Raw genomic sequence first — 16667 nt, forward strand, 5'->3', positions numbered from 1 at the left:
ATGTACATTTAATCTAATTTAAGTGTTTGTGTGCTGATGATGGCTCCAAGAGCCGAAACATGTCCAGTAATGTTTCGTAAATAATCGTTTTAGATTATATTATTATGTATTGATTAAGTGGTTGAACTATATATACTAGTTAATCCGACAGACATCGTTCTGTCAAAAATAAATGACAATGGAACGAACTGAAATTCAGTCTATACTGCACGCAAAAATCAGAATAATGCAAGTGACTACATTATCAACATTAAATGAGTTAATTTTTACTGCTACCAAAAGTTAGTAACAAACTACAGGAAAAACGTGTTTTCATTACCTGCAATATTAATATCTTGATTGTGAATAAGGAAATGCTCAAATAGATCACAGCATATCACTGCCCAGAAATGAGCCTGATTGACAGTAACGTAGATGGTAACTGTTCAGCAGGTCTTCAAATCCCTCACCGAGCCATAATTATCCTCCGTTACAAATCAAGTAATTTGATAAGTTGATGGCGTGAAGATAATGTGGCTAAAATTACTCCTCTTTCTTCGTAGGAAACAACTATCATAGAAAACACTGATTCCAATGAACACTATGAAGATATTTTTCACTGTAAAGCTTTAAGGTACATGATATTTTTTGTTCGATTACCTGGCGCATAAACAAACAAAGTTGATGGTTTTCCAACACGGGAACAGGCAACATACAATTGGCCATGCGAGAAACATGAGTTTTCAAGATTAATGCCGCAAACACTCAATGACTGCCCCCAGGAATTATTTATGGTCATAGCAAAAGCGAGCTGCACTGGAAACTGCAGTCGTTTAAATTCAAAGTGATGACCATCTTCACCTTGCCAAGATATGATGGGGTATTGTAGCCATCGTATGAGCGGTGTGTTTCATTCACACGCTGTAACTGATCATTCCGGCGATGTAAAACAATATCACAGGCTTCCAAATTTTCTCCAACTATAACAATGGCTACTTCATCAATTGTTGGCGCATTGAAACATCTTGCATGTTGGCCGACAGGAGTTTTATCAGTTCTGATTACAATTTTGTGATTATAATATGGCATGAGCTCCAGTGCAGTTTTGAACAATGTAATCAACTGATTGTATTGATGAAAGAAAGTTTGTAATTGTTCTACAGTAGACCTCTTCACTGAACTGTTATGTGCACAACGCAGATCAATTTCTTGTATTGAATTACCCATGAAATAAATTTGCAGGAATTTGTAGTCGCTATCTAACAACGGCAACAGTGAACTTGCTCTGTGATATATTTGGCCTTGTATCTGTAAATTAAGAAGGACATGTTTATTATTTTTGTCACAAAAACTATTAAATAAAGTAAAATAAATAAAGCAATACGGCAGATAAGTCTGTTTGTTATATGTTAAAAAAAAAGCAATGTTATATGTTACCTTGAAAGTTGGCATGAAATTGTCCCGAAGTACATTTGTTGCCCCAGATGGTCATTTGAAAGCCGTTGTTATATTTCTGGATATTTATAAGGAAATGTATGGAATCTGTTCCTGTTCCTGAAACCAGTGAGTGCAATGGATCTGGTGGTGGAATCAATGGCACTAATTTCACTTTGCCCTTTGCACAACACAATCCAGTGGCTTCATTTTTGTATTTCAATGCCTTACAATTTTGGTAAACTGAGTTCATAGATCCAAGAGCAACGCATTGGTAGGCACTGCAGTCAATTGAAACACCGTAACTGAAAGTAGCTCGATTCAAACTTGGAAGATTATTAGCTGAACGACGCGCTGCACGGGTTTGTGATATTCTAATCCTTTCCGTTTCATTTCGCTCTTCACGTTGTTGTGCAGTCCGATTAGACTGAAAATTGACTTGGCTTGTAGCATTTAGAGTTCTTTGACCGAAGTTGCTCCGTCCAAGTCTTATAGGCGGCATGAGTCTTGAAATGAGTATACTATATGTGGAAGCAACACAAAATAAACCAAAGAAATCAGTGAACTTGTTTGTTGAGAAGTGAAGATTTAAAAACAATCAGGGTAGATAAAGGTCTCCAATTATAACAAAACACGACACTGCATGCGACTGTCTGGAGAGTGTATGTTGGGAAGGAGACCATTTGCCTTGCTTTGAACCCCCTTGTAAATTCAATAGCAAAGAAGTTGGCCAGCAACTTTTTTTTTACGTGCCTGCACATAAAAATCTCTGAACATGACTGAAAAGAAACACACATAGTGCATGTTCTTATCATTTAAATTTAAAAACAAACTTACCTACGTCAAGCTGAAATGTTCCTTTACCAGCAGTGAAAAATTTACAAATATAGTGAATATAAAATAGGAGTTATGACATGATAAGTTCTATGCAATGACAATTTTGCATTTGAGGTAACATTCCATTATATTAACGTTTTCACACTCAATTATCTTGTAAACATTTTTTTGTTAACGGCATCAAATGCGGCTTGAAATTTTGTCCATAATCCGATATTCACCCATTTTAACCGATAACATTCAGATTTACGGACATTTGGTAAACGCGCTGGATTAGGTCGATGTTAAGAGAGAATTTTGTTCATTTTCAAAGTATATTTGATTAGGTTACATAAAGGTTTTTTTTTTTTTTTTTTCAGTTTATGTAAGTTTAAAGAGATCTTGCTAATTCTTTAAAAAGAATAACTTTAACATAGAGACTGAGTGATTATAAGTCTGGTTAGTCTGACTCTAAGTCTGATTATTTAGAGTGATTAGATTAGCTAGGGGTATACAGTACTGTAAAATATATTAATTTTTGTCTAAATTTTTATTTGTTTATAAAAGACCTGATTTCTGTAAGAATTTCTTATGTGTTACTTGTATCCCTCAATACTGGAATAATCCCGGGTTCCTGGGATTGACTAAGTATAATCCTGAAATCCCAGGATTAGAAATAAAGGCCGGGATTGAATACTCTAACTACCACCTTGACAGCCAATGGTGGAGCTGCTGAGGTCCAAATCAGCCGATGGGCTGAGCACTGTACATACACTATACTGTAATTAATGAAGACCATTTTTTAGGGGAAATGTGTGACAGTGATAATTAACAGATATTAAAATATTAATCACTTGTCATAATTATAATTCTTTAGATAATGTGAACGAGTACTTGAAGCTGGCTGCCAATGCTGACAAACAGCAGTTGCTGCGTATTAAGGCTGTGTTTGAGAAGAAGAATCAGAAATCTGCTCAGTCCATCTCCCAGCTGCAGAAAAAGCTGGAGAGCTACAACAAACGGCTACGTGACCTGGAGACTCGTGGACTGCCTGCTAGTCACCGCCAACCTCGAGAAGTACTGCGGGACATGGGTCAAGGACTTAAGTAAGTTGCTATTAATTCTTCCGTTTGCAATTCACTTGAAACTCTTACTGGTTTTGTGTGTGTGTTTTTTGTGATCATGGATTAATTTGTATTGAACCCTAAAATGATTTATATTATTCCCAATACTAGACTTTGGTTGAACATTTGTTGTTGCAGCCAACTGTGTCATACCTGACTTTAATTGTTAGTACTACTACTACTACTACTACTACTACTACTACTACTACTACTACTACTACTAACAAAACAGGAAAACAGAATTTATATATTTACAGTCAACTTACTCCGTTCAAATACCGCTGCAAACATTTCTTTTTAACCCTTTGTAGTTCAACTGATGTTAACTTGTAGCATTAATCTAGTCCAAGTAAACTTTGAGGAATCCTGTCTAATGATCAACAGGGATTTTCTATATGAAATTAAGAAAAAATAAAATAAAATAAAGGTCACCTCAAGCAAGAATTTAGTTCAGCTATATCTGAGAAACGTGTCTAACCAGTTCACAACTTGAAATTTTTCATTGTATGGTACTATTTCAAGTAGTTCCGCACATATGAAGTCCAAGTTTACGTTCACATGTTTCACAAATGTAGATTGTCTCTATTAATAATCTTGACCATAGTGGCCGGTATTTGATCCGTATTGACTTGATCACAACAAATATGGAGGTGGATGGTCCGCCTAGTCAATACTAAATATTAATTAAATATTAATTATTTATATTTATTTACATTTTTTTTAAATGTTAAATTGTATTGGCAATAGTTTTGAATTTCTTAATGGGGCCCCCCCCTTTTAACTAGGTCTTTTTGTGTACAGGAATTTTAATTTTAATTTGACTAGCTGATGAAGAAGATGGATAAAGATTCTCGAAACATGTACTAGACTCATGTAAATAAATATAAATAATTAATATTTAGTATTGACTAGACGGACCATCCACCTACATATTTGTTGTAGGTTGTCTCTCGTCTTTCCCTTGGAACATTTCACTTGGAGTACACAATATAGTCTTTGTGCTTTTCCTCTGGGTATGGAATTAATATATGCAGCTTTCCATCCAGTCTTTGTTCTTCATCAGAAGTGAAATGCTGCCCCTTTCATGGAAATCTCCAACAAGTTCCTTGACCTGTCTCCTAAAATTTACATGTTTCATGGGCTTAATGTGAATTGTTTTGGCATTCTGGGCAAAGAGTATGTAGGCATTTATAACTGAAACCTCCATACCCCAAGAAAAATAATTTTCCTCTGCCATTTGAATGTCTTATGGAGGAAGCAGTATGTTGCGCTCAAAATGATTGGCTGTATGAACACCACCCACATGAGTGATATGAGTGTTGTAATTTACAACTGATGATGATGATCAGGTGCCATCAAGTTGACATCGACTCCTGGCAACTGCATGGATGGAATGCCTCCAAATGTTCCGCTCTTCAACCGTATACTTCATATCCTTCAGTGACGTGTTCATGTTGGATTTGATGGAGTCTATGATCTTAATGCTGGCCACCCTCATCTCCAAAACCCCTCCACCTTTCCAAGCACAATAGTCTTTTCCAATGAATCAGAGCTTTTCATAATGTGCCCAAAATATGACAGCTGTAATCTTGTAGTGAATGCCTTGAGAAACAGATCTGATTATCTTCTGAATGACGCATGCATACATTTCCTTAGCTGTCCAAAGAATACACAATATCCCTCTCCAACCCCAGAGCTGAAATGCATCAATATGCTTCCTATCTTGCTTCCTTATGGCCCATCTTTCACAACCATGTGTACTTGTGGGAAAGACCATACCGACTTTGGTATGCAAAGATATATCTGAACACTTGAAGATTCAGGCCTTTGAATGCTGCTCTTCAAAGGTCAAGGTTTGGCAAATTTCTGGATTGTTTGAGCTACTTCTGTTGATGGTTGATCCCAGCTTACAGAAATTATTCACCTCTTTGATTAACTCATTATTTATTTTAAAGTTGAATGGTAAACCTGTTATCATGTTTTTGCTCTTGTTATTCAGGCACAGGTCCATGTTCACACTGTAGCCGGACTGAGTAGCTCAAATGGATGATGCGCTGGCCTTCTGACCCCAACTTGGCATGTTCGATCCTGGCTCAGTCCGGTGGTATTTGAAGGTGCTCAAATACGTCAGCCTCTTGTCGGTAGATTTATTGTCACGTAAACAAATCTCCTGCGGGACAAAATTTCAGCCCCTCGGTGTCTACAAAAACCAAAAATGTAGTTAGTGGGACATTAAGCCAGTAACATTATTATTATTATTATTATTATTATTATTACCTCCACACTCCACACCGACCTAACCTGATCTATACAAGCACAGGGCTGGAGGAAAGAGGAAATCCTGGCTATACTTGTATTCTCCGTGAAGAAACGTAACAGATTTTTCAAAACTTCACTCCATTTCCAGAAGCATGACAAATAGAACAACATTTAACAGTCCTCACTATTTTTAAGTATTTCCTCCAGACAACCAATAGTTGTATTAAATACGGTTGGACCCACACTTGCAGCCTTTCTCATGGACAGTAGAGTTTTTCTTCTGATGACGCAGAATTTTACCTTATTTCCTTGACACGACATAAGCCCAATAGCCTATACAGTATCATGTCTATAAGTACGGGCCGTGAAAGCATTGATAGCAACATTAAATTTGGCCAAGTTTGAAGCTATGTGCATTTTAAACACAGAGTTTAGTGTATTTTAATATTGAAACAGTGTAGAATTCAAACATAGATTTCCGTTGCATTTGTTGATTGTATTTTATCTCAAGTTTTTTATGTATCACTGTTTTTTTGTATATGTCTTTCTTCTTTGTTATTTTAGCTGATGACCTCTAGGCTAGGTCGAAACATGTCCTATGTAGCTTTATAGACAGACCATTTATCAAACTGCAAACGTGTATTGAACAGCTGGACTTAATACAAATAAATTCTTTTTAAAATTTTATCTTCGATATTTAAAGTCAATACAGAACCGGAATGAAGTTCATTACTTGTAATATTTTGTGCTCTAGCATATGCATTAGTTTCAGCAACAATTTTTTGTATCAGTGCTGAAGTAAAGAAAAGTATAAAGTACTGTATTGGGGTGACAGTTTGCAGGAATGTGTGGTCCAGGAATATTTTTGCCCCATTGAATACTGTAGCCTGGTGGGTTTTTTTTTTTTTTTTGTCATGGTAGATCACAATTTTTCCCTGGTTCGATTCCCGGCCAGGTCAGGGATTTTTACCTGGATCTGAGGGCTGGTTCGAGGTCCGCTCAGCCTCAATGGAGGAGCTATGTGATGGTGAGATGGCGGCCCCAGTCTAGAAAGCCAAGAATAACGGTTGAGAGAATACGTCGTGCTGACTGGGCAACACCTCGTAATCTGCAGGCCTTCATGCTGAGCAGCAGTCGCTTGGTAGGCCATGACCTTTTGGGGCTGTTGCGCCATGGGGTTTGGTTTTTAGGTCACAATTTTATGCACACTGGCTTTGGATGTAGCTATGATAAGCCTACCATCACAAACGTCGTCATAATCTGTATCACTATCACTCACCTCAGAATCCACAACAGAAAGAACATCTGTAGCTCCACCTCCAACATAATTAGAACTTAGCTGCTCTTGTTTGCGTCAATGTTGACGCTTGCTGATTTTCTTGCTGTCACTATTAGTTCATTGTCTGAATCAAAATCTGAAGAATCTGTATATGATATGCTGGGTTAAGTTCTTCATTTCGTACTACATTTACATTCCATATCGAAACTCGCTTCATTCAGTATGCTATCATTTACACCATCGTATTCACTCAACAAATCGCCACACTATTCATCTATCAGCTTCCTTATTTCATTATCATTCATGATTACAGGATAAATTTCTCGAAAATCACAAATATAACTCAAGAAATGCGCACGTATTGTCTAACAGGGAGCGATAACTACGGAATGTAAACACACCTATTATGATCACGCTGCCAACATACGTTCGTCATTTTGTAGCTGAGGTGTGTTCTTTTGACAGCAGGAAACCCTTCCTTCGTTAAGCTGTATGGAGTTCATATATTAGCCAGTAGATGGCAGGTGCATATGGAAAACGAGTACGGACAACGCAAAATCAGTGTCGAGTTGAACTCAACGTTAGACTCAGTGCAATGGGCAAGAATGTCGAATCAGCCTCAACATTGGACCTATAAGGGTTAAATTCTAGTTCAGATAGGGTGTCCCTTAGATCATTGGACAATGAATTCCATGTTCGAATTGTACTGACAACAAAATATTGTAGAGGGTGGGTCTGTGATTTGGTATTTTTGAGGATAAGGTTAGCTGCAGCTCTGGTCAGGATGTTACGAATGTTGGAGAGCAACTGGAATTAATCTGTTAGATAAGAGGGTGTCTGCTTTTATCTTCGTGGAGTAGAAACAACTAATGATAACTACGACACTGTTTTAGTTTAAGCCAATTCAGTTTGTGAAATGCAGGAGTTACATGATGAAATTTAGGAATCTTCATTATAAAGCGGACACAAGTATTCTGAGCTCTATGAAGTCTATTAGAGAGGGCGCTTCTTAGTTTCCCATACACGATATCACAGTAGTCAAAGGCATTACTAGCTGTTGAACCAAAAGCTTTCTGACCTTGAAAGGAAGTCCTTTCATTCTTTTAAGCGAGTGAAGGGAAAAATACTCGTTGGCATACAGCTGTTATATGCTCTGTCCAGTCAAGGTTTTGGTCCAATCATCATCATCAGTTCCCCTTTTCCAGCTGATAATGAGCAGGGGCAAATATGGCTCCTCTGCACTTCGTCCTGTCTCTCCACCATTCCTCATCCAACACTGTGTTCCAGTCCAGGTTCCATTGTTCTGTGCTGTTCTTCATAGAGTCCATCATAATCGTGCTCTCCCTCATCCTCTCTTCCCTGTCATCTGTCTGTCTTCCAATGCTTGTCTTGGCAGTCTTCCTTCTTTCATCCACCTCACATGTCCAAACCATCTCAATCTGTTCTGTTACAGTTTGTCCGGCTACATGGCTAAATGGTTAGCGTGCTGGCCTTTGGTCACAGGGGTCCCGGGTTCGATTCCTGGCAGGGTCGGGAATTTTAACCACCATTGGTTAATTTCGCTGGCACGGGGGCTGGGTGTATGTGTTGACTTCATCATCATTTCATCCTCATCACGATGCGCAGGTCGCCTACAGGTGTCAAATCGAAAGACCTGCACCTGGCGAGCCGAACTTGTCCTCAGACACTCCCGGCACTAAAAGCCATACGCCATTTCCATTTCATTTTATATAGTTTTTTCACATTTGGCTTTTTTTTTTTTTTTTTTTTTTTTTTGTAAACTCCCATTCAATGGAGGAGTGTGTCTAAAAAGAGCTACACCACCTCAGGATGAGAAAACTAGTTTACTTTAGTTGAGAAATATTCACGGTTGTTGCTATTAATATAGCCGGCGAGATGATTAACAAAGTAATTGTTTAATATCTCATAACTCGGGCCAATATATGTTTGTTTTGGAGAGAAATAGGTTTAAAACGTGATAAAAACTACCCAATCATAACAATTGTTTTACTCACCAATGTACATAAAAAATAATGATTTTATGTTCCTGCTTACTTTTAATGATTTTCAGACTCTCCAAACAAAACAAACTAGGGTATGCGTTAATTAAAAAACGGAGAAAACGAACGTACAAAATTAATCATGATGATAAAATGCATTACCGCCACACCTGTAGATATCCATAAATGTGGCAAACTTTCCTGTTATTTATTTTTATTCTTTCCATTGTGGAACTTTTGGCACTATCTGAGCGATAGCATACCTAACCTAAACAATGTGGTCTCTCTTATCTCATTTACAGCTGTTTACGTAAATCCTGATGTGATGAATGTAGAGAACAACCATGAATTATACTAAAAATAAGGGTCTGGCTTTCAACAACCGCAGCTATCAAAAGAATGCTTCCAGCCACTATGTATTACCTTCAGAAGTACAACTCGAACATACGCTAGTTATCAGCTGGTGGTTTGGCACGCTTTCTATACGGCTTTATTCGGAAGGAATGGCTTTTGCTACACATACACCAACTGGGAATATCAGAGACCATCTCCAGTAACCATTTGGGATTAGATTCACACTGTTTGGACTCTATAGTCAGGAACGAAACTATTTTTAAAAGGTTAAAAAAAGATGGGACCTCGAATGCTCTCGATTGCAATGCATGGTTGACGAGATGGCAGTGAAGATGACATCACGCTGGTAGCAGGAAAGTTGCCGCACAAGACGATAATTCAAATGAAAGCAGTGATTAGGTTTACTCAGTTTTACTGTGTGTTAGGCCTACTGTTCAACAGACCCGAGACAAATGACTGGTTATTAAGTTATTTTGTATCAATATTGCATGATATGATAATACAATACCCTTATCCCTTTTCTCTACGGGATCGAGTATGAAGTGAGACGAATCTTCGTAGCGAGTTTTTATGATCGTATGCCCTTCATGGCGTCAACCTCATCAGAGAAATTAATGAGATGTAACGAATGACGTTATAGTAACGAAAGCCGACAAAAGTAACACAACTGTACTCATTAACAAACAGGACTACATCAAAAAAACTGAAGAATTCTTTTCCGACACAACCTACACCACCATCAACAAGGATCCTATACCAAAAGTACAACGCAACTTGAAAACCCTTCTCAAAAATTCAACTTTCCTCTTAAATGACCATGAAATCTTTAAACTAGTCAACATGAATCCAACTTTACCCACAGCCAAGTCCTTACCCAAAACTCACAAAAAAGACATCCCCATCCGACCAATTATCAACAGTAGAGGCAGTCCAACATACAAAACTTCAAGATTTCTACACTACTTTCTCAAAAAACACTACAAATTCAACAACATAAACCCCATTAAGAACTCAATTGACCTATGTCAAACCCTGAATAAATTTACACTGCAACCAAACCACATTCTATGTTCCTTTGACATCACCAACATGTATCCGAACATCCCAGTTCTCGAAACCATCAACATCATAAAAAACAACCTCTCCAAACACAGTGGACTAAGCAAAATAGAAATTGATGAGTTCATTAAAATATTAACCTTTATTTTGAACAATAATTACTTCACGTTCAACAACAAGATTTACCATCAAAAGGGCTTAGCTATGGGAGACCCTATTTCTGGCATTCTAGCGAACATCTATATGGACAACTTAGAACACAATAAAATTATAAATTCCATCAATGGTATTCATCTTTGGCTCCGCTATGTCGACGACACACTAGTAATCATCGATAAACAGTGCAACAACAGCGACAACATCCTCACATTCCTAAACACTTTAGACAACAACATAAAATTCACAAAAGAAGATGAGGACAACGGCTCCATCAATTTTTTAGACATCAACATCACACGAATGGACAACGCATTTGAGTTTCGAATACACAGAAAACCCTCCTTCACCCCACTAACAATAAACAATAATTCCTTACACCCAAACTCCCATAAACAAGCCCCTTACTACAGTTTAATATACAGAGCTTTAAAAATTCCCCTTTCACCTACCAATCTGAAAAAAGAACTTGATTACATAACAGATATTGCCAAGTTCAATGGCTTCAACACCAACATGATCAACAAGATCATCAACAAAGTAAAACTAAAATTAACAACTAATCTTTCCCCAACAAAACCCAATAAACACAAATACGCAACTTTCACATACACTAATCCAGTCATCCACCAGATAGCCAACCCCCTAAAAAAGCACGAAGTCAACATTGCTTTCAAAACGCAGAACACGAACCAGAACATATTTTTCAACCAGAACTCTGTCAACCCAAGAAGAAACCACTACGCGGGCTCAGGTATTTACAGACTCACCTGTTCACAATGCAACTCCTCGTACATCGGACAAACTGGCCGAAGCTTCCAAACCCGTTATTTAGAACACTACAATGCCCAAAAACATAATAAATTTTCCGCAATGAGCACCCACATGAGGGACACTGGCCACCACTTCACCACAATAGAACAAGACTTAACAATCCTAAAAAAAGTCGAGAAAGGCAAACTAATGACTGAATTTGAGAACCTATACATCTATCTAGACCAACACTTCAACAAAGATAAAAACCTCAACGAGATAATAGATTTAAAAAACCCCCTTTATGAACAAATTCCCACCTTACTACAAAAAATAAATTTTCAAGGCAACAACTTGTCTAAAATCTTCAATACCACATTAACTAACTCACCCAGCATGTCGACAATTACCCCCCTACCCCCCACCTCCCCCTTTCCGACCAATTCCCCCACACACAACGACAGCAAGCCCACACATCCTTCCACCCAAGCACCTCCCCCTCCACCACAACCCCACCGATACAACACGAGAAATAAGAACCACGCGACCTTCAAAAACAATACAACACCCAACACAAGCAAATAACATTCATCCCATTAACAAATAGGCATCAATATTATCCGCGTAACTTTCGGTTCCTTATACCCCCCCCTCTTTTTATAAACCAACACTACATCAACCTGCACTCCCAATACACAACAAGCTCGCCCCTCCACTCTACCTTCCTCTATTCTGACAGCTCACCTTTGCGCATGACTCCGCCCATGCCCCTCCCCCCCAAAAGCTCTCCACCCCTCCCACCGCCATTGCTAACCGCATGTGCGTATTACCGACTGAGCCTCCTTCTTAGTCCACCAATACTCATCATCAATTACCTCTCAGCGACACATCAGGTATGTAACATAACATTCACTCTTCATTACTTACCATAAACCTTTCTTACACACTAACTAATACAATTAACATCTCAATTACAGATAACTTCCACTGCATACAATACAACTTTCAACAACACGCCGGAACCCAGCGCACATCGGCACAAATATGGCGTGCCACTATGGCTCCTCTTCGCAGTCAGAATGAGAAGATGCCTCACCCCAGCTTTAACGCTCTGACTCTGCAGTTGCCGTATACATTCTAATCTCTCCACAGCAGTTCACAACACAAGCAACTCTATTCTTTCTCACCAGACCAGAAAAGAAAAGAACAATAGCTTCATCCCGAAGTCCGCCATACTTTATTCCACGGAACAATATCAATTTGTCTCACCGGCATTTCACACCGGTGTCTTCACATCACATTCGATGCTACAGAAGTCAACTAAAAGAATAAGCGAAAGTTTCAACCCGCAACATTTTCATAATTAGCAATTACCCATATAACTAGCAATTACCCACTAATAACTGTCACCATTGTTGCCGTTCAAACGCACGGAATACCCATGAATCTCCATCCACACCGACCAGTCTCCGTACCGATCTCGGCACTGCAACTGAAAAACTTCCAGCTTGATGCCTATAAAACCTCATTTGACTCTGAAATATTTCCCTACCCCCGGTGATTTTAACTAAATTAAACTGCTCTACATATTTCTGAAATGTCAATACTAATTCCTTCTTCCAACCTCTAAAACATCAGGACGCACTTGGTACTTAAATTTTTTATTTTTTTTTATCCTTGCACACCAGCTGCTCTTTTGTAATTATGTATGTATTTGTAAATTCTCAACTATTCAATTAGATAATGTAATTACTATATAGTTACCAACTATTGACATTAGTTTTTATTACAAACATTTACGCTGAATGTTATAATGTAAATATTTTTAAAACTTTATCTCAACTGTTCAATTGACCAATGTAAATACTGTATAGTTACCAACCTTTGACATTAATTTTTGGATACAAACATTGACGCCGAACACTACACCTTTTCTCCCTTAATTGTTTTAATGTAAATATTTTTTAACTTTTTATTTCCCTATGATTGCGTCAACTGTTTCTCCAGAGCACCACTGCCGAACTCTACTATGTTAATTTTAGGCATTGGTGCTGACTTTTCATCTATAAACCTATATGTTCAACCATCACTTTTGTACAACTATTTCCCATACTTAATTTTTGTAATTGTATTAATAATATGTATTAATTTGTACCGTCAACTACTAACCAGTTACCTGATTTTTTACCTTGAGGTGATATTTTGACTGATGATGCCCTCAATGAAGGGCGAAACATGTCTCAAGTGGAATCAACAATAAACTCCTAATTTATAAAATTTATATGTATTGAATAGGTGGAAAAAACTAACCTTTTAGCATCCTACATTATAGCCTAGAAGTCGTGTGTTCACTGCACAAAATCACATATTGGACTCCCCTTTACTTTTTTTTGCTATAAAAGTGGGGGGGGAGGGGGTTTAATATGTGAGTCAATACAATATTGCTTTTATCATTGTTATTAGTTCCTTGCCAATGCCCCTATGTGTCAGGCTTTCCCAAACTTTAGGTCTGGGGATGTTGTCGTATGCCTTTCGTAAATCCATAAACATTATGTCTTTCCCATATTCTCAGCTCTTTTCCTTGATCTGTCTCAGAATGAAAATGGGATCTACTGTTGGCTTTCCACTTCTGAATCCAAATTGTTCCTCTTGTAACTGACTTTTCACCTTTTCTCTAATTCTTTTTTCCAATATCCTTTCCATTATCTTGGCAACATGGGAGAGGACGATTCCTCTGTAGTTACTGCACTCTTCTTATCTCCTTTCTTGAATATTATTATGACACCTTTTTCCCAATCTTCAGGCACTTTTTCTTTTCTCCATACACACTCCAGTATTCTGTAAGTCCACTGGAGTCCCATTGGTCCTGCAGCCTTGATCATTTCTGTGTCTACTTCATCTAGTTCTACAGCTTTTCCCATCTTCATCTCTTTAATTGCCCTTTCCATCTCTGTCACTGTAATTTCTGATTCCTTCTTTGGTACTGTTCCTGCTGCCTGGATACTTTCGTCACGTGTCTGGTTTCTTACGTTCAGCAGTTCACTAAAATATCTTTCCTTCATTATCTCTTCTGGTTTTGTCAGTATTAATCCTTCTTTATGCTTCACAAATACTGTGTTCACCATTTCATTCCTACAGTTTCTTATAATACCAAATAATAATTTTTTCCCCACTGTTCAAATCTTCCTTTACTTCCTGGATGAATGTTTTCCGACTTTCTTTCGGCTACTACTTTGTTGCAAACTCTTCTCACATCTATGTATCTCGCTGTACTCTCGTCAGTTTTTTGTGTTTTTCATTCCTTCAAAGTTTTCTTATTTTCCTTTACTTTATCTTTCACTCCATTTTTTCACCATGTTGCATCTTTCTTTCTTACCTTTCCTGATCCGCAACATGGTTTTTCTGCACACCTTTCAAATGCGCTCTTAAAATTATTCCATTCCTGTTCAATATACAGTATAACCCCAACTTCATGTGACCTCGATTTAATGTAAACCTGCGTTTAACAGAAGAAATTTCAAGTCCTGAAAATGATTCTATAAGAACAATACAATTTTATATCGATTTAATGTAATTAACATTACAGCAAAACCCGCATTTAGCGTTAGGAAACTTTAAAATTCGCAAGTATTTATTTCTATTTGTTAGGGTTATGGGTCATGAATGTATGAAAAAGATGTAAGCTTGCTAAGGATGATTCAAGGCATAAGAGGAATTTAGAGCACGAACACGTAGCATCAAAAACTTGCAAGAAATTTTTTAATAAGTTCGCAGACATCCAAGGGCTTTTATTGCTATAATACTTACACGGCAGCGTAGCACTGTTTTTAAAGAAACATGGTTTCTGGTACTTTCCAATAACTATGGGATCCAGTTTGTCACTGCTGTCTGAATTGCTGCATAAGAAAACAATAATTCTCTGTTGCCATTGATGCTTTCACGGCCCGTACTTATAGACATGATACTGTGCAGGCTTTTGGGCTTATGCCGTGTCATTTACAAGCAAGTTTTCTTGACACAGCATAAGCCCAAAAGCCTATACAGTATCATGTCAACAATTCTCCGCTTACTCATTCTTCTCCTATGGGATGGCTGTCCTGTAACACTTACGGTTTACCTGTTGATAAAACAGGTCAGTTTCATCCACATTGTACACACGCTGAAGTTCGAAGCCTTGCAGTAGGGATAGCAGCGCCTCTTCTTTCCAGTGTTCCACACTTTCGTCATTAACTGCAGCACGATGATGCTGATGATAGGGATGAAGAAATTCAACCACCATCATTCAGTGAAGCTGTTGCCAGCATAGACATTGTTAGGAGGTTTGTTACAGCGTTTAAAGTGGACAGCTCTGTTATAGACAAAGTAAACCAGTTGGAAATGGACATTTTTTAACATAAAATCCAACAGTGCTAAAAAGCAGACTACCATCTTTGATTATTTAAAAAAATGAGGTACTGTGAAAGTTGTGTAAATATGTTCTGTATACAGGCAAAATAACTCGATATATTATTGTCATTGTGTAAATATTTTTTGGCTGTTTTAAGTTTGTAGTGTGCTGGGAATCTATGATCTTTGACTATTCTATTAGTGCTACAGAAATAGTTGTAATTACAGTATAGTGTGAAGATAGGTATGTCCTTCGTTATGTTGTCATTGTGTAAATAATGTGTATTGATGCAATTTATGTCAATACAGGCGAAGATTTCTGGAAAAAGTTTGCTTTCTACTGAAACCTTGATTTAAGGTTAACCCCCAATTAAGGTTAAAAACTTCTGGTCCCTAGAAAAACGTTAAATAGGGGTTCTACTGTAACTAATATCTGTCCTTCGTATCAGATTCTGCAATTCTTTAACTCTTCCTGAACCTCCTTTTCCTTCATTCTCCAGACCCTAATCTTACTTTATCTTCTTTTCTTGTAGTTTTGTAACTTTGCCTACTTTCAACTGTGCTATCTCTGCTCTATCGTCACCCCTAAAGGTTTCCTCAAGCATAGCTGTAACATCCATAAGATTTTTCTGACGTCTTTTTTCCACGAATATGTAAACTTTTTTTTCTTCTGTCTCCATCCATACTTGGTAACCTATTTTTTTTCCTGAACCATGTGTTTCCTATTAGTTTGTTCCTCTGTCAGAAGTCCATTAACATATCCCCTTCTCGATTCTTGTTGCCATATCCATACGGCCCCACTCTTGTCTCTCTCTTTCCACTTGTGCATTCAGATCTCCCATTATAACAACTTCCTTGTCTTCTACAGTATGTATTTCTTCACTTATTCAAGGAGTTGTTCTGTATTCTCTTCTTTATTTCCAGTTTGTTTAGCATATACCGTATAATCACGAATACCACCTGTCACCGAATAAGACCCACACACCTGAATTTCTAACAACAAAATTTGGAAAGAATTTTTTTTAATAAATCACATGTTTACTTAACAATTGTTTTTATTTTTATTTC

General features: G+C 37.7%; 1 protein-coding gene across 9 annotated transcripts in view; it reads left to right on the forward strand.

The window, feature by feature from the left end:
* Nucleotides 1-16667, forward strand: part of LOC136857997 (transmembrane and coiled-coil domains protein 2) — a 267616-nt gene that overhangs the window by 143895 nt on the left and 107054 nt on the right. For all 9 annotated transcript variants that reach the window (XR_010858585.2, XR_010858584.2, XM_067137170.2 and 6 more), the window contains one exon: nucleotides 3107-3335. Coding sequence is in view for 7 of the 9 variants with exons in the window: in XM_067137170.2 (XP_066993271.1) it covers nucleotides 3107-3335 (229 nt within the window). In the remaining 2 variants the exon portion in view is untranslated. The remainder of the gene's footprint in view (nucleotides 1-3106; nucleotides 3336-16667) is intronic.

The sequence above is a fragment of the Anabrus simplex genome, chromosome 1 (assembly GCF_040414725.1).
Source record: "Anabrus simplex isolate iqAnaSimp1 chromosome 1, ASM4041472v1, whole genome shotgun sequence".
Taxonomy (NCBI): Eukaryota; Metazoa; Arthropoda; class Insecta; order Orthoptera; family Tettigoniidae; genus Anabrus; species Anabrus simplex.